The 24077-nt window shown below is 39.6% G+C and overlaps 1 protein-coding gene across 1 annotated transcript in view; it reads right to left on the bottom strand.

Annotated features, from left to right (window-relative positions):
- The window catches only part of PPM1E (protein phosphatase, Mg2+/Mn2+ dependent 1E), a 59092-nt gene extending 41833 nt beyond the window's left edge, over nt 1-17259 (bottom strand). Inside the window, exon 1 of the mRNA XM_065647380.1 lies at nt 16785-17259. Coding sequence (XP_065503452.1) covers nt 16785-17155 — 371 coding nt within the window. The 5' untranslated portion in view covers nt 17156-17259. The remainder of the gene's footprint in view (nt 1-16784) is intronic.
- Between the last annotated feature and the right edge of the window lie 6818 nt (nt 17260-24077).

Consider the following 24077-nt stretch of genomic DNA (forward strand, 5'->3'; position numbering starts at 1 on the left):
AGCATATCAGTAAAATTCTAATTTATTCGCAATAGTACTCACTACCTAAACTCACTAAATCAGGAAAGACTTTTTAAATGCCTTTTGGATCAAGCTGTCATGTTTGCAAAATATACTTTGCTGGGTTTCCCTGACATATGGGCAGAATATTTTGGTTTGTTTTCTTATATACAATGTTCTTTCAAGGAAAATTTTCTATGTGAGAGCTATGGAGGAAAAAAGGATTAGAAATGAGCTGGTATTCAGTTCCAAGGCAACTTATAATACAAATTTAATTTTAATAGCTATTAAATCTGTCTGCTGGGCCTAATATTCAGGCTAATTGTGACTAAACCAAAAGGGTGATTCTTTCCTATGCGCTTCAGAAAATTTGTTTTTGTCTGGAGAGAACAGGGAAATACAAACAAGGTTGTTCACATCAACCAGACCAGCAACTGCCAAAAAAAAGTTTGAAAAGGGAACTTTAACTGTAATTTCTGCATCTGGGAAAAAATGTAAATGGTTAACGAGCAGCAGGATTCCACAATGTGAGTTTAGTAAAGCTCATAATCCTCAGCTTTCCAAAAGGGCCATGACATTAAAATTCAGTGGTGGAGGAATAGATCACTCTCCAAGATAACACCAATGGCTGAAATGCAATGGTATAAGAGTCACACCGATGTCCCCAACTTTCTCCTTAAAGTGGTTCTGAGAATCCTTCAGCCTTTGCCTAGTTAACTTGCAATCAGTGTGTGTGAGGCTGAAATAAGTTATTTTAGGAGCAAAATGGAAAGGAAATTCAGCCTTTTTTAAAACTGAATTGTTTTCTATGGTTTAAGACTGTTTCCATGGAGAGACCACAGCATACGAGCATCTTTAGGCCAAGTGCTTTGCTGCAGGCTTATCTGAATGAAAGCACCACAGGAGGAAGGATAATTGAGGCCAGCTGTTTAAAATTCATCGACATTCTCCTATACTTAACACAGGAGCAATTTATTTTCATTATTTTGATTATTTTGATGTGTTAAGCATTTAAAAGTTAAACAGTGCTATATACACCTTCTTTTAAATGACATACCCTAAATTCCATCCTAAATCCACATAGAAAACAGGGGACTCTGAACTGACTGGGTTAGAAGAACATCTGCATACTTCCTAAGAAAAATGGTAATTTAAAACCTGAACGGAGGAAGAAGAAAACCAAGAAAATTTCCTCCGGCAAGTCAGGGTGTTGCCACTTGCACAGGTTTTGCTCCTCACTCTCCTGTTCACAGAGTCATAGAACAGATTCATCAAACAGTTTAGGTTGGAGGGGATGTATTGAGATCATCTAAGTCCAACCTCTGTACTCAAGCAGGAAAATGATAAATGTTGGCATCAGGTTCTCATAACCGAGTACCAAATCAGACAAGCTGATACTCAGAAGACAACAGAGAACATTTACTATAGCTAAAGAAATTCCAAAGTGTTTAACACCCAAACATTTACCTTTGACATCAGAACCTCTGTATACATGAGAGGAACAATTTATGCTGACATTTTCCATAGCAATGCTCTTTTCCATTTCAAATGCATCACGTTCTTTCCATTCTTATGCATAAAGAACAATGACCTTAAAAGTAACATTTCAATTTACAGGAAATTTTAACTAGTATAATCATCACATCCAAAGGAATATGATGTTAAAATGTTATTCTCCTGAACTTTGCAAAGCACACTAAGATATTAACACGAATAACAAACCTTTCACTGATTGAATACATAGGTATCCTAGTGAGGTATTTTTGCAAGTAAAGGTTAATTTGCTTCTCCCTGCACAAATAATATTGATAATTAATAGAGTCCATATTCACTCGTTCGACTTAAATTTCCTGGAGGTGAACAGCAACACACAGAGCACAACGACCAGATTTTGACCACGTCCTTTGACCTGCATTTCTTGGACTAATGAGGAAGAATCTAGTTAAGACGCGAATGAGCTGCCCATGTGAAAGGAGTCCCAGCCTATTAATTGCCTTTGTCATTCCCTGTATTATGACAAACATTTCTAAACTGGCAGACATTTTCTAACCACTGACTGCAGACTTGCACATTATGCAGAGATCAAGATAACTGTTTTGTTATCAATATGCAGTATAGCGTTTACAATTAACCCTTTTCTTTTTCTTTAGAACAGAAACCAGTTCTGTAGGAAACACAGGTAAGTAAAGCAAGGACACGGATGAGCCACCAAAGAACTCTCAGTCAAGATCCTGTACACAAAGTATGTCAGCAGAAGAGAAACGGGAACATTAATTTATTTTGCTTCTTGAAATTCTGGATCCAGTTCTGCTGTTTTATTGCATCTCTGGGAATAAACTCAAAAACCAGACAGGCTTGCTTTGTCACGTTTCTTCTCCAGAGAATTTTGAAAAAGAATCTATTTGCACCACTGCAGGTTGAAAAACTCTGAATCAACAGTGACTCGCTCAGCTAGTTCCTGACTCCAAGACAAGTGAATCAAGACAACACTGCTTCTTTTATCCAACAGTAGCAATTACCCCCAATGGATTTTACACATTCAAAAATATATTTAGGATGCCTCATTAACTTGGCATGATGAATAAACCCCATCAATCAACATTTATTTTACTAGATTTAACTGCTACTACCCTTGAGTTGCAAGGAAATGAAGAAAAATGTAGGCTTGTAGGAGCTATTTGACCAAGGGCTCTGTTACAGGTGAAGAAAAAGAGAGTCAATAGTGGGGGGTTTTTGTTGTTTGGGTAGGGGATAAAAATTATGCACCTGCTTTAAGTGTTCCTGTTAACAGCTAGGTAAGGATATAAGGTATAGGTATATATAGGTAAGGATATAGGTATAGGTATATATAGGTAAGGATATAAGTGCTGCTGTCTTCCTAGTAAGAACGTCAAAATTTAATGGCAGCTCTAGCAAGAGAGCCGAAGGTGATGAGCATCTACTCATTTGACAAGGAACCAAAATGACAGGAATCAGTGGCACTGGTCTGGTCCTTCACATGTGACTGTCACTACCACGTAAATCACCAGTGGAATTGCCAGCCATGTGCAATTTTAGATGAGCGCTGACTTGGAAATGGGGCACAGGAACGACAACCAGAAATTGAAAACCCCTGAGCTAACCCCTTTCTCCACTAGAATTATTTGCATTGGGAAGATGCCATAAGGAAAACTGGTACTGCAGTTAGCAGCAAATGTTATGAGAATTTACACAGGACTTCAGTTTTAAGAGAGAAACAACAGTCTCTATCAGCCCTAAATTAAAATATATTTATTTACAGAGCCTGTGTATGCACGTGTCTGTGTATGTATGCTTTTAAAGACACAATTGCAAGCAGACAGATGTTGACCGGAGATACGGAGAGTTAGAATTAAAATAGCCAACTTGCTGATTACACCATTCACAGCACTAGGCTGTTTTGTCCTATTTGACATTATTTTTTCATTGCTGAATGCTATAACATTGTCTCATCTCCAATGTATTTAATACCATGTTCATAATGCCACAAGGTACTATTTGACCAGGACATTTCAACAGTGTGTACATTAAGACTTCCATCATGCAAAAATAACAAAAAAAGCTAGTTTTGTCAGTGCTATTTATCTGTAGATAGGTAGCTATAATCCCTAAAATCTTTATCCCCCTATCTTATCTCCAATACAATACTGAAATAGCTCACGTTACCAAATGAAAAAAAAATCTGGGCTTATGTCATGCCATATTAAAAGCCCAGCTTTGTTTCATTTAATAGCTACATTTGCTTTGTTTGGTGTTACAATCACAGATCTTACTCTTTCTGACAATACATAATCCAAGATATTTGGCACTCTATCAACAATTCCAGGCTTAGAAAGATTATAGATGCGCTGACAGTTAAATGGAGTTAGAGTTCTCTGCCAAAGATAGATAAGTAGCATGTACTTTTTGATAAGTCCTATCGGAGCCACACTCTGACAGGAATTCCTTTGCAATGCACTAAATCGTATGCCATGAACCTCATTATGCACATCGCAGTTTGCCCCACCAGAGGCTGAACTCCCTTGCCACCAATAAATATATTCCATTTCTTTCCCCAGTTACATACATACTGCTTTATATTCCAGATTCAAAAGAACTGATCAGGCATGCTGGGGCTGGGAGGGAGAGAAGATGGAATGCTTTTGTAAGAGCATACAGAGATCTAGCCAGAACGCTTAATCTGGTTAGCTGTAAGACGAAAATCTGTCTGTGGCTTTGCGACAAAGGCATGAGGTTCTGTAGTACAATGCAGACACCTTATTTTAAATGTTTACAAACAGTAATTTCCATCATTTGCACAGAGTTACTCTGTTGGAAGAAGTTTCTGTAGAAACATTACAGTGGAGGGGGGATTCAATCTTAGATCTTTAGTCTCAATGATTCCTCTGCATGCCAGATTTTTACAATATAATTACCCACATAGGCACACACATGCAGAGCACAAGGACACATGCCAGCATCAGTCAGTAAAAGTAGATCCAAGTTGACTGAACTTTCTTCTTTCGCAGGGGCATCATGACGCTAGCTTCCGCAGAATTTGGTTGTACTCTTACTTAACTGGATGCTGCCTCATTACAAAATCCATTCTGAAATCTCTTCTTGTCTTCAATGGAAGTTGGTAAAATAACAGAGCTCTAGCAGCAAAAGCATTCCTGTATGTGTAATGAAGATCTCAGATCAAATATCTCAACAGATTCATTTAAAATAAGTGTATTATAATTTCCTAGATTATCACCTGCCAAAGCTCAGTGGGTGGTCTCTGAAGGCCTACGCCGTCAGGAACCCCAGGTTCTTTGAATCCTGTCATATCTGTCTGCATCCACCCCCTCAACGTTTCCAGTTTCCCTTATTCTGCTTCAAAAAGTAATTCCCTTCGTAGCTGTCACATTAAAATATTGGGATACAGACTTCCTGCTGCACTTCTGGATTCTAACTGAACCTGATTGTCACATTCACTAACAGAAAGGGAGTACAACCCACTGCAGTTCCTTGAGCTAATGAAAGTCAGTTTCTAATTTCAACCCTTAATTGTGATCAACAGGGTTTGAATGAAACTTATTCATACAAATAGAGTTATAACTGATAGGAAGAATTTATATTCAATGTGGCTATTTAGGATTATATACCACCCAGATTTCTTCAAGTTTAGGTATTTTTCAGAAAGAGGGAGATGACAGCTCAGTGTTATCACAGGATCAAATTTGGCAAAGTTTAAGCACACAGTAAATATCAGGAATGGGTCTAGAGTCATACGTGGTCAAAACAGCTTTTAACAACATACTATCGCTATATAGCTTTTTATATAAACACACATTCAATAAGATGCCTCATATGCTTTATTGAGTCTATTCCCTGCAGGTGTTAAGGCCTAACTCCTGACTGAGAAATCACCTCTGGCTCTTCATTCCCCCTTGTATCCTCCAATGATATAAATCAGAGCAGGTGAGGTTTATTTCCATCCCCACAGCATTCTCTGCAATACGACCTAAAGAGAAATTCTATCCTTTGTCAGAGTTTTCCTGCTTGCCTAATCCTGAACAAAACAAATCAGCACAAGAACTTCCATATACACACACTAACATATCAATTGACTGATTTTCTATTTTTAATATGCTTACAAGCATGTTATTTTTAACTAAGGAAACTAATTTTATCTTACTGGTAAGCATGGGCAAGCTTGTTTACTTTCTTGGGTATAGGTAAGAGCTGCCATAGACAGGATCTGTGTGTTTGTGTGCTTTATTTTTTTATTGAACATCATGGCTTGGCCAATAGTTTGCAGAGATAAAATTATCTGAAAGATATTTTCAAGCACAATATCAAGGGCAACACTTCCTAAAGCGCTTTGTCTATGGTGTCATTTTTTCAGAAACTTTCCCGGTTTGTTGTTCCCACCAGTGTTATGATAAGGGTAGGAATTTTAGACACCTTCACTGTAAAATTTGTCGTGTCACTCTTGACCTGAGACTAGCAGCTTGTATTTTCTACCCATACTAACACTAGCAGTCTCCGTTTTCATTGATAGTACTGAGTAGGGTGGTGGTTTTATAACTATGCATGGAAAGCAACAGTAAAAGTGACAGTAAAATTAATCAGCCATATATCTAGCTACCAGTGCTGTTTTAAAAATATATTGCTTTGTCATGCATGTATTTTTGTTTTTCTCAGATTACGATTACAACAAATTAATAATTAACCTTTGCAAGCAACTAGAGAGTAGCATCATCCTCATACAATTAACAGCATTCACACAACAGCCGTGTAAACTCTATTTGGACCTGGGAGGTGGAAACACCAGATGAATCTGTGGAACAAAAGAATACTTGTGAAATGCTTTCTTTTAGGGGATATCCTAGCATGTAGGCTGAAACATGGAATTTGAGGAGTTACAAGTACACTTAACACAGCTGCAAATTCCTTTTTGTGATGTTAAGCCAACATACCACTCCACACTTAAATTCTGCTGGCAGCAAGAGTACCAGATCTCTTATGTACAAGAAAGAACAAATCTACTAATTACAAATTCCTCTTACATATCAGAAAGAACAAATCCACTAATTACCAATTCCATCCAAATTGATGTATTTTAGGGGATGGAATTAGTAATTCGTTGCAGTCATTGACCTTTGAAACTAACTACATTGTCCTCCTCGCAATCTCTAACAAGCAGCAACCAAAGTTCATTAACACCAGATTCTTGGGCAGCTTGCTACATCAATGCACTTCTGGTTTTTATGAGACTTCTAGACAACGATAAATTCTTATTTCCCCTTTATAAAACAGGACAGAGTGATAGAGAATGATAGATTTATCTTGTTGAACTGCTGCTGGAAGTATAACTGGTTTGAACACAGAAACATCAGTTGAACAAAAACATTTGGACCCCCTCTTCACCTTGCCAGACTTTCTTTGTCAAGGAAGAAACATTCAATGCTGGTAAAAGAGGGCAGTGAAACCTACAAAAGACTGCAGTTCTGTAAATCCGTAATAATATTAAAGCTGTTGCACTACAGCTATTTTTAACAATTCTTGAATAAATAAACAAATATGGTTCAGAAAAAATGTGCAGTTTTCATCAAGGAATCAAAAAGAATATACAGATTTTCACCTTGGAGAGGGAGAAGGGGCACCAGTCCTTTAGTTTTCATTGATTTCAGCTGCCCAGACTTTAAATGGAACTGATCAGGTTATTAGGTTCAATCAATGTTTTACTCAGATGTTTAAACACAGCCCATTAGGTGTGAAGTTAGCAGGTAACTGAGTAAAGAAGCGAAGGATAAATATACGGTAAATTAATTAACACAGCTCTGAAACGTAAGCGTTTATGAAACTACAGGATGTGTTCGTTTATTCTTGGATTCAAAAGTAGAAATTTTTTGAGGGTCATATCCTGTGCCTTTTTATTTAGCCCAAACTTCCTTTGACATAACTTGGAAGCTTTTGACATCCAGAAAATACCAATTAACCTCCATATGCCTTGTCTAGCTTGGCGTTTTCCTGAAACTTTCCATGTTTATTGTTGCCACCCGTACTACTACAAGAGCAGCTATTCTAGACTGCAATAATTTTTATCGTGGCACTTAACCTTGCTCTAGCAACTTGTGTTCCCTGCTGCTCCAGTGGAAAACATTGTTTTGTCACCAAAACGAAACAACTAAGAAAAGTAAATGCAAGTTCCTGTAGGATGTATTTCCAGGGTCTAGGCAGACACTTTAGCTGGGTACAATTCTACGGTACTGCTTCTGGTACCATATCTCACGGATTTACTTGTCGCGTTTTCTTGACTATCCTCACAAGATCAATTTTGCAGCAATATTTTTCTAGCAAACTCTATGAATCCTTATTCAAGTATTAACACAACTCTCAGATGCCTATCGATGCAAAATCCCACAAGATCCCATTACAGAATACACCACAAGGCTACTGGAATAATGTGAAGATATGGCATTTTTAATTTTTTGCAGTCGTGAGTGTACTGGAAAATGAGGAAGACATTCTGCTGGCACCTAGTATTAAAAATGCTATATGATCTTATGCTATTATTTGCTTGTTAATTTTAACAAACCTAATTTCTTTGTTTCCCCAGCCTATAGAAATTTCAGGTTTCACACCCGCACAGAAACAACCCTTTAAAAGAAGGTTTTTCTTCCTCATTTAACACCCCTGAAAGTTTTCTTTCCTGTGTACTAGATGGCCATGGGCAAAATAGAATGGTGTCAGCCCTTTTCCACCACTGAAAGGAGACAGCTGAATTATTTTATCAGTCTTTCCAAAAAACTTTGAGTGAATCCTAAAAGAGCATCTGTAACTGGTAACAAGATATTAATAGCAAACGCACATGAAAGCAAGAGTCTCAGAAAGTACCAGCTCTTTCTGTAATTGACGGTAACGGCATAGCTCCTGCTATCTTGCACTGAAGTCAAAGCAAGTAGAAACACAGTTGTGTATAACCAGCTTTCTGGTTAGAAAGTCTGCCATAATAAAATGGGGGGTATCAAAAAACTTTGATGAGTTTCTCTGTTTTGCAGACCCATTTCACAGACTGACAACAATTCTCTAAAAATTAATTGAAAGAACATGGGTGGGTCACTCAGGCCGTGATATTATTTAATTTTCTTCCTCTTTCTGTTTCATTATTTCATGCTACTTGATTAGCTGTTTTTCACATCTTTATAATTATAAAACAGACTTCCTCAAAGTGCTTTCCTTTTTCTTTCTATACTTCCTCAACAGATGTTTTTGTTATCTCTATTTCAGATGGCAATTTTCTCAGAATTAAAAACAAAAAATAACACCCTCCCCCACAAGGTGTTACTTCCAGATTTAATATTTTGCTCCCTTCCAAAATAAAGAGGATGAGACTGCGAGACAGCCTGGAACTCCATTCTTCCTCTGAATTTTTGCCTGGCCAGATATTTTTTGTTCATAAAGGGCCTGAACAAAATTTGGTGTTTAAGAGAGCTTAGACAGACAGACAAGTAAATATATATATATATATATATATATACACATACAAACACACGTTTCTTAGTATAACATTTCTTGAGCTGTTACAACCTTTGTCTTTATTCCTGTTAAGATGCACAGATGCAGCATGGACACAGAAATTGCATTACTTCATCAGTTTTCAGAGGACAATAAATTAAACCAAATAGCTTTCAGAACATTAATGCAAAACTAGCTTTTTATTAAGTAAATTACATATTTTGTAACTGTTTTTTAAAAAATCTATTTAAAATAGAATTACGTTAATAGAATCAGAACACCATGTTTTAAAAAACAAATTTGATCAAAATATTTAGAGCTCGTTGCTTTCTGCATTAAATTTTCCATTAGTTAGGATAAATTTAAGAGGTGTTTTTCAGATTTAATGTATTCTACTATATACACCAATGCCAGATAATTAAAAATGCCTGTTCTTACTCCCTGTTGACAACCTTTCTTCTCACATTTCCCAAGATATAGGGAGAGTTTATAAGAATTTTTTGAAAATATTTTAGGATATTTAGTAATTTCAAAGGAAAAACTATTTTTTCTTTAATCCCTAGAGCTAGATTTAGAACCTTGCAGCTTGTCACGTTTTTTAAAATGACTGTGGAAGCGCTGCTGATGTTTATGGCATACAGTAAAAACAAAGTGAATGTGAATTACACCAACTCCATTTTGTGAGGTACAAAACCAAAAGCATCTAATACCCAAAAATGTTATTCTAAAATTAGTATACAATTATAATTAGCAAGACTTTAAGTATTCTATATGATCATTTGAGTCGTTCATAATCGGCCAAACTGAAGAAGGTTAACACCAATGAGGAAAGCTTAAAACACTTAAAATTCATTCTCCAATGAACAATGCACTGGGGAAGAGGATCCTGTTACTCACTACGGGCTTATTTCTCCTCTCCAGCCCTGCAGCCTGAACCATCTCCTGCCAGACACTCCTGGAAACCGCTTTTCTCCACAGAAAAAGAAAACACATAACTATTTGTTCCATTCTCAGCTAGAGCATGGGGGTTTCAGCCTTCCATAACTTCAAGTTAGAACTGAAAGTAAAAGAATCATTCTAGAAGCTAATTAATGTAACATGTGGAATGCAGTGTTCACAACACTAATGAGGAATAACTTACCACATGCATTTCAGATCTTTGAACCTCCCTAAGAAGGTCATAGCCTGAGGTGAAAGGAACAGCCCTAGAGACAGTGCCAAGAAGTTAAAATGCCAAGGCCTATTTTTATACACTGCTTCTATTTTTAGTTACATCATGATGGAAGTACAGAGCCTATGAAAAAATCATATTCTCAAATGAGAGAAAGTACTCAAATTCTTATTGTAAATGAAGAGCAAAAGAAACTAACCTTGGAAAAGTATTAGATACAATTTAACAGACTTTACTGGACCATAGAAGTCCAGCAAAAAAGCTTTAAAATCATGTCCTCTGAGAAAATTAACTTTAAGGAGCTACACGCAATTTTACCCAATTAATCAAATATTCCTTTTATTGTAATGATAGCTACAAGAAAGTGCAAATGTTTCCCAATTCAGACTTGTGTGTTCCAAGCGCATTCTCCCATGATCAAAGTTTAGCAGTCAACTTTTTAATCCTGCTCTACCAACAAAAAATATCAAACTTTTCAATGGATTGCATGCAGAATTCAGAACTGGTGAGCTGTACTACAGCTTAAAATGTTGGTTCAGTTACTCAATCATTAGTTGCCTTCAGCTGTTTTCCATCCAATATAAACATAAACCGAGGTAATCCTGCAATCTAGTTAACTCGTTTAACTTCTATATTAATTATTGAAGTACCCAAGGGCAGCTATTTCCCTTGCAGTTCTAATTTATGACTCTGATGATTACTTCTTTATAAAATGTCTTATTAAAGGTGGATAATGTTGTTTCTTCCTAATGAAGTACAAAGACACAGCAGAAACGTTTCCATAAAACAAGTCCAAAATCTGCATTCATTTTATCTAATGACTAATATGTTGTAACAACAAAATCTAGAATATTTGTTTAGTGGTTGATTTCAGCTAAACCAAATGAGGACCAACATTATAGTATGCAGCAATGACCAGTTACAGTTTAGTAGCATGTCATAGGTTACTAACACGTCATGGACACATATTGCCCAGGACATATTTATTTTTATAACCATTTGCCTTACGTAATCACAATTGCATTGCATAAGGCAGTCTTGCAGCCAGGCTCAAAGAACATCTAACGTTTTAAAGTGCTAATTCCATTTCATCTCATTTATCACATATCTTTCCTAGTCACTGCGAATTCTTCCTAGGAGGAAACAAAACTCAAACCAACACACACAAAACAACATGAAGAAAGAAAATTATGCAGAACAGCCAGAAATTATTTCAGAGTGACATAAAATATAGGAATAAACAGTACTGTCATTATCTGTGTACTACATGCCCTGTTCCTTTTGCTTCTAATGGGATCATGTAAGCAATTTAGCAAGACAACAAAAAAAGAATGAGCACACACACCAGTGGCAGAGCACTCAATGCACTGGAACTTCTGCTAATATACTGTAAGGCAAGCTAGAAGTTTACCCTTAACATCAGTAAAAGTAACTTTTAAAAATCTTCTGTGAAAAGAACAACTAAGTAGACTTTCCTTCAAAGTACAGGTGGAGAAATACTCCGCCATTGTTGGACGAAATTACAATGAGGAATTTTAAGGATAAAACTATTCTACGCAGACTGTTTTGTGCAAAAAAGAAAAATTACTAAACAAAGTCGCTAAAGGAATGAAGCCTAACATGCTCATCACATCCAAAAGATAGAGTCAAAAGTAGTTTCACAAGATGCCCAGTAAGATTTTGGTTAGTCAAAGGTTTTTGAGTATCTCATAAATGAAAAGTAACATATTACAAATAAAATTTATTATACAGACTCATATATACATTCTTTCTTCATAAGCCAATCTAGTTTTGACAGTGGTTATATAAGGTTCAAAAAAAAGATCAGGTTAGCACAGGTGTAATTCTTCAATCAATTCCTGTGTAAAAGCAAACAGCTTCACTAGGAGTAGTAGAATCTATGCAAATTGCTCTTGGGTCAAAAAAAAACATGCTGTGAAAAGCTCTTAACAAAATCAATTCTCTTTAATTTGTTGTACTACTTGCAACATCCATTGAAATAAAAGCACTGGAATGCATATATTCCCATAATCTGATCACTAAGAATCAATTTTTTCCATACTATATAAAGCAACTTCCAAGTATAGCCACCAATGCACTTGAAAAACTCAGCACCCTTTTAGTCATAAATTAGTAAGTTTTGAAATGTCACCATATATGTTAACCATTACAAATGTAAATCTGAAATTTAAATAGCTCATTTTAGCTGATACTCTTTTTTTAAAAGGAGTATAAAAATATCTGATTTGATTCAGTATTTTTAAAAGTGTGGGAGCATGAGCTGAAGATGCCTTAAAACCAACTTAAAGAAACTCTCACTGTGTAGACTGTTAGCTGTGTTTTGAAAGTGACTGTCACTAAATACCACCAATTTGCAGAATATAATAATTTCCAGTCTAAAATCCATGAAATGTGCCCGTCTCTGTATGCTGCAACATCACCATCATCCAATATATGGGCTGAATGTCATAGTAGGGTCTTTTAAAGAGTAATAAGGCATTAACAACAATACCAAAGTTCTCCCAACTTTCTCCATACGCTTCTATCAGATGATAGATGGTGTGAACTGTGGGGTTGTTACTTGTTCTGTAGCTCAACAACTACCCTCAGGAAGAGATTCCTGATATTGGAGGGGGCTCCAGTGAAACATTAACACAGCTACAACCCACCTTGCCTCTACTCTTATTTACTGCCCACATTTTACATTATTCAAATCTTAAAAGGTTGAGTCTACATTGCCTTTCTTGATTTTTCATAGCAAAACTATGGGGGAATACATAAACCTAAAAAAAAAAAAAAAACCACACAACAAACCTTCTCTCTTTAAAATAAAGGATTAATTTTAAAAAGTCTCACTTCAAATATCACATTTTTTAATTCTAAACTATGATAGTCTGTGAATGTTGCATAGTATTCTGTGTAGAAATCTAAAAGGGCAATGCTTAAAAGTTCTTCTTTTCATGTTCTAAGTCAGAGCAAGATTTTTGCAGTCCTCAAAATAATAATTTTGTCATCAGCACCTTAGTTAAGCACTTAAGATGGCACAACATTAAATACTACTTCTGTTTTACTTACCATATTTTGCAAATCTCAGCACTCCAAGCTTGCTAAAGGTGTTTCTAAATGAATACTTGAAAGCAAAATATTGTACCACCAAAATCACTGAAAGTAAACCTGAACTTACAAATATCTACTATATCTATTCCCATCAAAGCTTGCGAGTGGAAAAAAAAGGTAAAGCAAGAACAATATACAACCAAATTTTTCAAATTACTTCATCTGTACAGGAAAAAAATGTAAGAGCAAGATAAAGTTGTTCTGTTTAACTCAGTCTGGCCCTCTCTTCTCTCAGCAACCACATCTTTGTTGATGAGTTTTTCAGATGTCTTGTCAAGAACCAGCTTTTTTAATCCATTAGATTTAATGAAAGTATCAGTAGGAAGAGGAAAAGATCAGAGCATGATATATAACTTTGTTACATCAATTTAGTAACTTCTTCCTTGAAAATAAACCAGAAATGAGATCTACTCCTGAATGAGTGGAAGCAAGCAATGGGGTCTCATATTTAACAGATGTAAGATTAAGTCCTTAGTATATTTGTTTCGACATAGAAACTATAAATTATATCACTTTCTCTTGAATAAGATGTTCTAGAAGATAATCACAAAATGTACTTTCACGCTATCAGCCAATGTTCCAATGCAATTCCTAAAATGCTATTCTTTCTTGATTTGTTTTTTCTTCATCTAACATACCTCCTACCAGGCAGTTTCATTCTGTTGACCACCACTAAGAAAGCACACAGTACACATTTTGTGGCATTTAGACAGATATAAAGATTACATTAACCTAATTTTCCAAGCATATGCTGTCTCTAGAAAGAAATCAGGAACTGGAAAACTCAAAGGGGAATATGAGTCTTTTGGAAAATAGCAGGAAAATCTAAATAGGAACTCTTTGGTACTGGTCTACACAGTGACAGAAAACTATTATATTTTTCATGATTGGCAATATGTTCTCATTTCTGAGATGGTCTTACTTCCCTCAAAAAGAACTAAAGCAGTGTGCTTAAAATAGCCAGCAAACAGCTGTTGGATTTTTCACAGTAATGGGTTTTATCCTCATGCTACATATAATGCAAACCAGTCATTTGACTAATATATAGTTACGGTTACAGAAAACATGCCTTCACAATAGTCTTTCTTGCTAATGACATACCAATAAAATATTCCCCTTCACATGAGTTTCCATGTGCCTTTTTTTTTTTCTTTTTAACACTATAACAACCATTTGGCACAAGAGTAGCTTTACTCATATCCGTGAGGTTTCCCATCTGTGGCATCATCTGACTAGTTGAACCCTTGGCTGTAATGGGGGAAGACATTCTACTTTTGCCTGTTTTGTGACAGTTTTAAGCTTCTCTGGTGACTGGACCGTGTACAAAAATACAATACTTTACCTGAAGAACAGTTTTGTGTGCTTGCACTTACCTCAGGTTCCATCATCGCTCAAGAAAAACGTATTTCAGTTTAGTTCTCTGTATTAAGCTATTAGATTTGGCTTATAATATTTTAAAATGTTTTAAAGCATTACATTCTGCAGTTAGCTAGACAGATATAAGTCAATGTCTACCAATCTTCAGTAAAAAAATATTACTTTACTATTTAAAAATGTATTTCCTATACATTGTCAAAATATTGAAGCCTTTGGAAAACAATTTTTTTAGAACACGATCCCCTGCTCTCTTAATTTTGAGGCAGATATTGCTTTTTGCTTCATAATGTGGGTGCCTATAGGAGGAAGTCTGCATTGACTTCATCATAAACAAAGCCAAGGAGATGCTTCATTCAGTAGCCATCAAAAGATTTATACAAAGGCCAGGAAAACAAAACAAAACACAAAACCCCATAACCTGGCAAAGCAAGAGTTATCCCTACATAAAGGATATTCTCAAAATGTCTTTTTTAGCTTAATAATTTCATCCATGAATATGGGCCTCAGAAACAGAGGAATCTAAGTCTGCCTGTCCTGGGGCATGGAGACACTCAGAGAAAGAAGCGGGGGTGGAATTGAAGTTCAAAATCATTTCATAGATATACTTTAAAAAAATACTATAATCTTCTCTATGTCTAAAACTTTCTTTAAACTAATCTGATTTTTCATTTCACAAATGTTTAAAAATAAAAAACCCAACAAAAAACATGTACCAAATACATAAAAGGGACTTGCCTCTCTTCTCTCTATCACATCGTATGAACGTGCTGCTGTGTTCCAGAGAAAGACTTTCCAGAGGTGTCAGGGTGAGCGTGTGTGAATAGGAGAGCTTTGTCCTCTGCAGCTATCATTGTGTTGTTCCTATCATCCACAAATGCAGAGGGCAGATGAGAATTGAATAGAAACAGACCATGCAGTTGTAAAACCTGGTTCTTTATTTATTTATTTTGTGACCGAGTAACACCTCTCATTACAATTACCAGCTCAATGGCAGAAAGCTCTCCGGTGTGCTGTGCATATTTTCACAGGTTCATTTGTCTCCTCCTGTGGCATCAGTTTGAAAAGGTTCCTAAAGAAATGCCACTAACAACCATTCCTATTTCAAGCCTTCAAAGCCAAAGCTGAACACAATGCAAGGCACTGGTAACTGATCTTTAGGTTTCAGTCCACAGACTTCACACTGGGAATAGATCCCATCTGTTTCCTCTTTATGCACCAGCCTTTAGAAAGCGCAGATCTGGAAACTGCCTCCGTACAGAATAGAGGAGAGCTGGCTTTCCCCAGCTGACGGTAGAAAAAGCCCCATGACTATGGATAGCTTTCTCCTAAGGCTTTCTTCCTACTCCTCTTTTCTCCCTGGTCTGTAAATACATGGTGTGGTTTTCTCAATGTGATTTTTCTTTTTTTTTGGAGGGGGGAAGGAGGCAGACTGCCTCTCTTCCCTTGCCCCTTGTTCTACCTCCTTCCTTCTTTCTTGGCAGAGGTTTCCCCGTTTACAAACCCGCATGCAGGGAACATTTCGATTTCAAGCCTCAGTACAATCAACCACAGGCAACCCCCCCTTCCTGCTTTGGCACCAGAGCGTGAGACATTTCCCCGCTACCCTCCCTCCCCAAGCAAGCTGCTCTCCAGATGGATGGTTGTGGCTGTCCCTTGTCTGTTCCCTTCGCCTCTTCGCTCCCTGTCCCGGCGAGAGGGAAGGAGGGGGCAGAGAGCAGAGGCGTCTTTTGGACAGGGGGGAACCGAACAGAGCTTTGATCCTGAGCAACTCAGCACCACCTAAGTCCATAACTCTTTGCCTCGGAGACCTTCCCCTCGCCCCCCAGCACGGCGGGTCTCCCTCAGCCCCACACCCCCAGCATGGGGGGCTCCACCGCCCCACGCCTTCCCACACACAGAGTGGGGGGTCCCCTCAGCCCCACATGGGGAGTCCCCACACACAGAGGGATCCCCCTCGGCCCCACATGGAGAGTCCCCACACACTGAGGGGATCCCCTCAGCCCCCCACACTGAGGGGACCCTCAGCCCCACGCCCTGCCCCGGGGGGCTGCCCTCAGCCCCGCGCCCTCCCCTCAGCGCGGCGGGAGGCTCCCTCTCCCCTCAGCCCGGCACTCACTACTTGTAGAGCTGCTGCAGGCAGAGGTCCAGGCACTCGCCCTCCACCTCCTCCTCCGTGATGTACTCCGACAGCGGCCGGGGCAGCGGGGGCAGCGGCGGGGGAGGCGGCGGTGGGGCAGGCGGCTGAGGGTCGCCGGCGTCGCCCTCTCCCTCCTCCGCCTCGGCGGCCGTTCCCGCTTCTCCCTCTGCCCCGGGGTCCTCGTCAGCGGCGGCCGCGGCGTTGGCAGCCGGGGGGGGAGCCGGCGCCGGCTCCGGCTCTGCCCCGAAGGGCCCGCGGAACTCGCCCAAGAACAGCTCGAGGAAGCGGCGGTAGCTCTTCTCCTCCGCGCTGCTGCCGCCGCTGCCGCTGCCCGAGCCGCCCGCGGCCATTGCTTCGCATTCCCGGCCGCCCGCCGGCGGATCAGCACTGCGCCCGCAGAGAGCTCCCTGCCCGCCGCCGGCAGCCGCCTCCCGCCCGCCTGCGCGCGCGCTCCCGAGCCGGGCCCGCGGGGGCGCGCACGCCGCGGGAGGAGCGGGGGGAGCGAGGGGCGCAGCGGCGGGAGCGGGGCCGGCCCGGAGGGCGCCGAGGGGCCGCGGCCTGAGGGGGCGGCCCGGCCCGCGGCGGGAAAGGGCGGGAGGCCGAGCGGGCGGGAGGCCGAGCGGGCGGGGGGGGGCGGCGGCGGCGGCGGCGGCGGCGGCGGCCCGGGGGAGGCAGGTGGAAGGGGGGCAGGCGCGCTGACAGCCGCGCCGTAGCGATGAGTCATGCGAAGGCAGCCAGACGCGTAGGTTCCTCACAGGAACCCGAAGGAAACCTGAGAGCGCGTTCCCTGTTACCTAATCTCTGCCTCAGGATTTCCCTGCGCTCATCGTTTCCGGCGCCGGTGTCGCCTCCGCGGGCGCGCAGCCAGGACGGGCCGCGGGGTGAGCGGGGCCGGGGGCGGCCCGGCCTCCCCTCACGGTGCGGGGGCATCGGCAGCCCCGGGCCGGCTGCCGGGAGCAGCCTCTGAACGGCGGTTCTAAAACCAGAGTGGGTTAGCGTGAGGGAAACGGCTGGCGGGGAAACACACGGTATTTGGGTAAAAGCGTCCCCTCTGGTGACCCTGTGGCGGGTTCGTGTGGGGCCTGCGCCCCCCAACCGCCCAGATCCTCCCCGTGTTCCCAGGAGAGCTTGGGGGTCAGATTTACCCGTTCCCAACACTTGGCAACAAAAACCGGAGCGCTAATTGATGTGCAAGATTGGCGTATGTATAGCCATGTGGGTTTATAAGTGATACATTCTGTGATACCTGCACATTCGATGTCCTGGCACAGCAGAGTTCCTGAGTGGCTGAAGGTAAAATACTGACTGAAATTTAAAAGCTTTAGCCAGTCAGTGGTTATAGCTACACAAGTGCTGGGTAGGCGTTGTTCTGAGGGACGTGGTTTAGTGGAGGACTTGGCAGTGCCAGGTAAGGGTTGGACTTGATGATCTTAGAGGTGTTTTCTAACCTAAATGATTCTGTGATATCCCACTGCTGTTTAATAAACGTCTTTCATTTGTGAAAGGCGTTTTGGCTTGTTTGATTCCTTACTGCTGAAAAGCTATTTTCAGAGCTGTCAGATCCATTGATGCCAGCAGTGAACAGGTACAATTGTCACACATTTAAAATAGCTTGTATGCATGGGAGGGAATGATATCCTTAATGTCAGATATACCTTGAAAAATGGCCAAATCATGAGCCTTGTATGCAAAAATATTCTCAAATTTTAATGGATTATAACAAGGACAGGAGCTTGCTGTAACCTGTTGTTCTCTGCATTGGAGTAATTACCTCTGCATGTCAGGTGCTGCTGTAAATCTCTCTTCTGTTTGGAGAATTATTATTTCAGAACCAAACTAATTTTAGAATATTTCCGGCAACTGCATTGACGGATCATATTGCAATCTTGTGAATATGTAAAAGCCATGAGAGTTAAAAATGTGATTGTCACAGTTAGTCTTAGTCTTTCACAGCTAAAAGCTACCAAAGTTACAGAAAATTGCATAGCTTCTCCTGAAAGATCGCTCTTAGTCTTTTTTTTCAGCATATCATTGATATATTTTCAATTTAACATTCTTTTATTTAGGAATGCCCCGTGGGTTTGAGGGGTAAAAAACGTCGTAGTTCTTTTTGAAGAGAGAGCCCACAGTTGCAGCTGCTGATGTCATTGCTGGATTTTGTTTTTATTTTTTCTAGGTTTCTGTGTACTGCATCATCAGTGAGTCACAAGCCTCAAGAGAATGCATATCAATGCAAGTGTCAAAAAAGCAGTCTTAAATTCATGATTAGTTGTTTTTCACTAGTAGTTCAGAGTCAGTTGGGGTGTCTAAGAAACTGTAATCCAGATAATCTTAGTGTATTATGATCTCACTTTTAAAAATTCAGATTATAATACGTCTTAGGGAAATAGAAGCTAATTCGACAAGATGTATGATCAAATTTATGTTGCATGAGAAACAGCAATTAAAGCTATCCAAAAAGAGTTTCAAAAGCATTTAATAGTATTTTTCTTAAATTTTTGTTAATTTTTTTAGTTGTTTCAAACAGCACGTAAGAATATCTGAGAGTAATACCTATCTGTATCATGTTGAAATGTTAAAGTTACCAGATGTCCTTGATTCATCTTGGCAGTCCCCATGTGCTTTTCATCATTTGTCTAATTGCAAAGGACACTAATTAAAATGAAATGGAGTAGAACTTTGTATTCAGGATACTTTGTCAAGTTTTGGCACTGTGGTCAAGTTAGCATTGTTTTGCTTCAATATTAAATAAAGAGCTTATGGCTCAGCGCCATGCTGACATTTGTTTCTGGGAGGGAAGGTGAAAAACCATTCTTATTAACCCGCGGTGTGGAACATATGGCAGCTGTGGGTGGTGTGGCTGAGTTGGGCAGCCAGGAACCCGCTATCGCTTCGCTCTGCGCAGACACCAGGGTGGGCAATTACCACACAAGGCAGCCGCGCTGCTGCTGCTGCCCAGAAAAGGACGCTTGAAATACAAAGCATTATCAAGTAAAGCACTAATCTATGAGAGGCGTGTTTGGTACAATTAAGAAATGTTTTTAGTGTTCGGTAACTCCGGAAGCTAAATTTAGAATGGCTCGGTGCACCCTGGATTGCTGGGTAGCAGCAGTATGAGTGGTTCCTGTGTGATGAGGTTAGGTGGATGGAATAAATGCACAATTCATAAAATTTTGAATCTGAAGTCATTGATTTGCAACATATTATCAGAGGAAAAGACTTGTACCTGTCTTGAGAGGGAAATACAGGTGTTTGTGTCCTTTGCAGCTTCATCATACTGCATTTTTTTAAAAGAAGGTCTTACACTGTTATGTTGGAAGAAATCTGTTTAATTTTAGCCTTAAAATGGTGTCTTCCTCTTTCTCATTTTACTGGTGAGAAATAAGCAGGATTTGAGCAGGCCATGGGGAGGTGACCTGAATTGTATGGAGTGCAAAAAGAAGTGCTTTTTATTTTTTTTGTAACCTTTGGAAGTGATTCCTGTACACTGACAAGTAGAAAAAATGTAGAGGCATTAAGAACAACTTGACAGTATTTAATAAATCTATGGTATACACTCCAACACCATACAAAAGAGTATAACGGGAAAATGCAATGGTAAATAAATTGCCTTTCCAAAGTAATACCTAAAAAAAGTAGGGCTTTTGCAGTAAACCAGAAGTAATTTTAGAAGCTATAGTCTGTTTTCCTGGCCACATGAAACCACCAGAAAAGCAAGTATTTCCAAGCCTTTGGCTGTTCTCGTTTTGAAGGCACATCTACTGTTGAATGTACTGTTGTATATGGGATGATATGAAATGATGCTTGCAAGATGCTGCTGAAAGAGGTTAAAATTCTTGATATGTATTCATATGATCAATATCGGTCACCTTGTGAATGTGAATATGTAGAAGTCTTTTTATAGCTCTTCAAACTCCATCGTTCACTAAAATAATTGAAGTTAGTTAAGAGTAAAGACAGGAAGAATTTGAAAGGAATACAATGAGAAGGCTCTTGGTGACAAGCTGCTTCGAGCTCCAGTTCATTTTCCTAGGTTCAAGCTGTGTTCAACTGCTGTTTTAAAAAACCCAGTAACTCCTGTTACCACTGTTTTTCTGGCTCCTTTACTGTAGTAAGTACTGTATTAGGATATTCTTAAATACCGAAGTACTTATCTCTATTTCTTTCTCTCACCTTTTTTTTCTTTTAAGTTTTTGAGGTCAAATCAGCTTTTCCAGTTTAATAGTCAAAGATGATTCTGAAATATCCATATCTGTTGCAAAAAACAGGATTTCAGGCTTGAATCCCGCTTCCAAAGCTGTCATGGAAATTTCCAATCCCATTCCAATGGAAACTTCATTTTTCATCCTTCCATTCAGATCCCTTTTTAGGAAAGGGGGTCATTTGTATAGCAGTAGTGAGAAACAGGGTATTAGTCCATACCTATTTAGTTAGATTTGGAAATCTGTTGGAGAAAAGTATGTGGAAGAAAGAACTAGTGAAAAGCCAAGCCCTTTGCCATGACTAAACAGGTCTGGAACATTGTCGAAGCAGATACAGCGCAACGTGCCTTGTTTCTCATTAACAAAGGCAAAGACTAATACCAAATTTGTTATGTCATAAAACCTTTGATTGACTGTTTGAAGTGTGACCGTAGACGAGCGCCCGTGGGATTGCCGCAGCAAAACGCACTGACCACAGAACACTTAGTAACGTGGCCTGGATTTTGTCAAACCGTGAGATCATCCTGCAGGCAGGAGCACATCGGAGTCCAGTATCTTCTTGTTAAGGTTGATCCACTTCAGCAATCAGTCACTCTTCATTATCATAATTTCCTTTTACTGCTAAACGGAGATGAGAGGCGCAGACCTCCTGGATATCAGCAGCCGACAGAGCTTGCAGGCAGTGGTTCCGTGCCAGGCCCTTCCTCTGTACTTTCCATTTTTGCAACACATTTCATCAGAGGCTGACGTCCCACAGTACCATGCTGTGAGAATAGAGCACTACTGGAATTCCTGAGCCTGAAGCTCACTTTTGCTCAGAGGAGGCAATGCAAAATGGTATACCACTTAAATCCTATTTATAATCTGTTCTAGGGATTTAACGGTGTGTGCATGTTCTGCCTTTTTGGGGTGGAGGGTGAAGTTCAGCCTAAAATGAGAGCAAAGTTTAAGGCAGGTACCTAGTGGGATATAAAAAATTATATTGGTTCTTCCACAGACTTACTTTAAATGACTTGTTCATCATCTCACTGTAGATTAGATTCCCAATTCTGTGATATTCTGCTCCAGTCACAATATGGAAAGAATCACTGAGTAAGTGTAGTTGTAACCGTGTTGTTAAAATGGTGGTGGTGGTTCACACTAAATAAATCAGAGTATTAGAAGTATATGTCATAAATTTTAAACTCCAAAATAATGTAATGTGAGACACCAAACTGAACAAGTATTCAAACAGCATGTTGGGAGGCTTTGAGAAAAGCATCTAGATCAAATTAGAACCATTTATTGAGGTCTGTAGAGTTTCCTCTTTCCTACATACATTACTAGATATTTTATATTTTAAACATTCCCTCTTCCCATTGTCTGAAACTGAAATGTGATTTTTTTTTCTTTTAATGTCCTGATTCTTCTCTGGCTCCATTTAAATAAATGGTAAGTAATTTTTGTAATAAAATGAACAGTATTTGTTATAGTTCTTGAAGAATGACTTAGTAAAATACATACTTTTCTATGCATTCTTTCAGCATGCAATCTAACCTTTTTACTGCTTACATAGTGACTGAACTATTGCTTATAATACCATTTATTATTTCTATAGATATAGTTAAAACTGTGTAGCGCTTAAACTCTCTAATAAATCAATAGTGCATATTGTATGAATATTTATTGCTTGCAGGAAGCAAGACAGTATCTTACAGTTTAACAGAGGGTGCATTTGTGGGTGAAATTCAGCGCTGGGAAGGTGGCCAGTTCCCGCTGATTTCATTCTTCAGTCTAGAAAAAAGGAACGCAGAAATCTCGCCCTCGCTGGGGGAAGCCAACTCCCCTGTCCCCAGTCATCCCAAATGATGCTGTGGCTGGAAGCCACACGATGTTGAGTATGAGAGCAGGTACCAGATGGCTCTGGTTCTGCAGTGCGGGGCGACTGGTGCAGAGGAGGATGGGGCAGGCCGGTCCATGTCCCCAGGACTCTGCCAGCTCCAGCACCTGGTGCCTCACGCTCCCCTGCAGCTGGGCTGTGGGGCTCGAACTGGTCGGAAATCACCGCTTGCCCTCCCTCATTCTCATCCTGTACAAAAAGTATTATTTCCCTTACATACTCTGTTGTAATATTTGTGTTACTGCAACGTAAGCACTCTATTTATTCCATTTCCCTCAAGGTACTCTGTCTTCGGACAAGAAAGCATCAAACCACACTTCAAAACTTATTCTAATTCTGTGTGAAATATATTTGATTGTGTTCATATAATACAGCTTGATGTGCCGTTCTAAATAATTATGATCCCAAGCGTGGTAAAGACAATCTCTTCTGAGAAGCTGGAACACAATGACTTGTCCTTCCAACTTGCATATCTTCTTTTGTTCAGAAAAACAGTGGAGTTAAAAAGGCAGGCGGTAAGGATTTCACCTTTGTTAATCCATTAAATGCCTTAGAATAAATTTAAATGCAGTCCCCCCAAATAACTAAAGGAACAGTAACTGAAATTCAACAGAAAAATAGCTGTTCTATTTGAAATACACTCTTCTCAGCACTGCATTCAGCATTCAGATTAGCAGCTGAGTCTCCTTCCACATTAGTCAACCAGTTCGTAATTTATTTCAACACAAGACTGTTTGAACTTGGCTACATGTTATCACCTTCAGATGAGCTATTTATTCTTCATATTTTCTTAACTTTATTCTCTTTGGTAGCTAGTTTGTTTCTCAGTGTTTCATAAGGGAAAGAGGTGCAGAACCCATAAAATCAGGAAGAAATAAATTGCTATTTTCTCTGTCCAAACTAGAATTTCAAAGCAGGATTTGGGCTTGAGAAGGAGTACACTGTGACCACAGTGTTTTCCTGTTGCCAAGCCCTGTGGTAGAAACTGTTATTCTTGTTGTGGTGACGAAGTAGGTTCCTACACCACAAGTAAATGTCGTCCCTGCAAAATGGAACCATTCAAAACTCAGCATGATAGTTAAAGCTTTCGGCTTTCAGAAAACTGGGACTTAAAAAGCAAATCAAATAACCTGTTTTATTTTTGATTCAGTGCCATGACATTGGCTAGTTAGAATCTTTTTGTGCAGTCAT

The sequence above is a fragment of the Caloenas nicobarica genome, chromosome 17 (assembly GCF_036013445.1).
Source record: "Caloenas nicobarica isolate bCalNic1 chromosome 17, bCalNic1.hap1, whole genome shotgun sequence".
NCBI classification, from domain to species: Eukaryota; Metazoa; Chordata; class Aves; order Columbiformes; family Columbidae; genus Caloenas; species Caloenas nicobarica.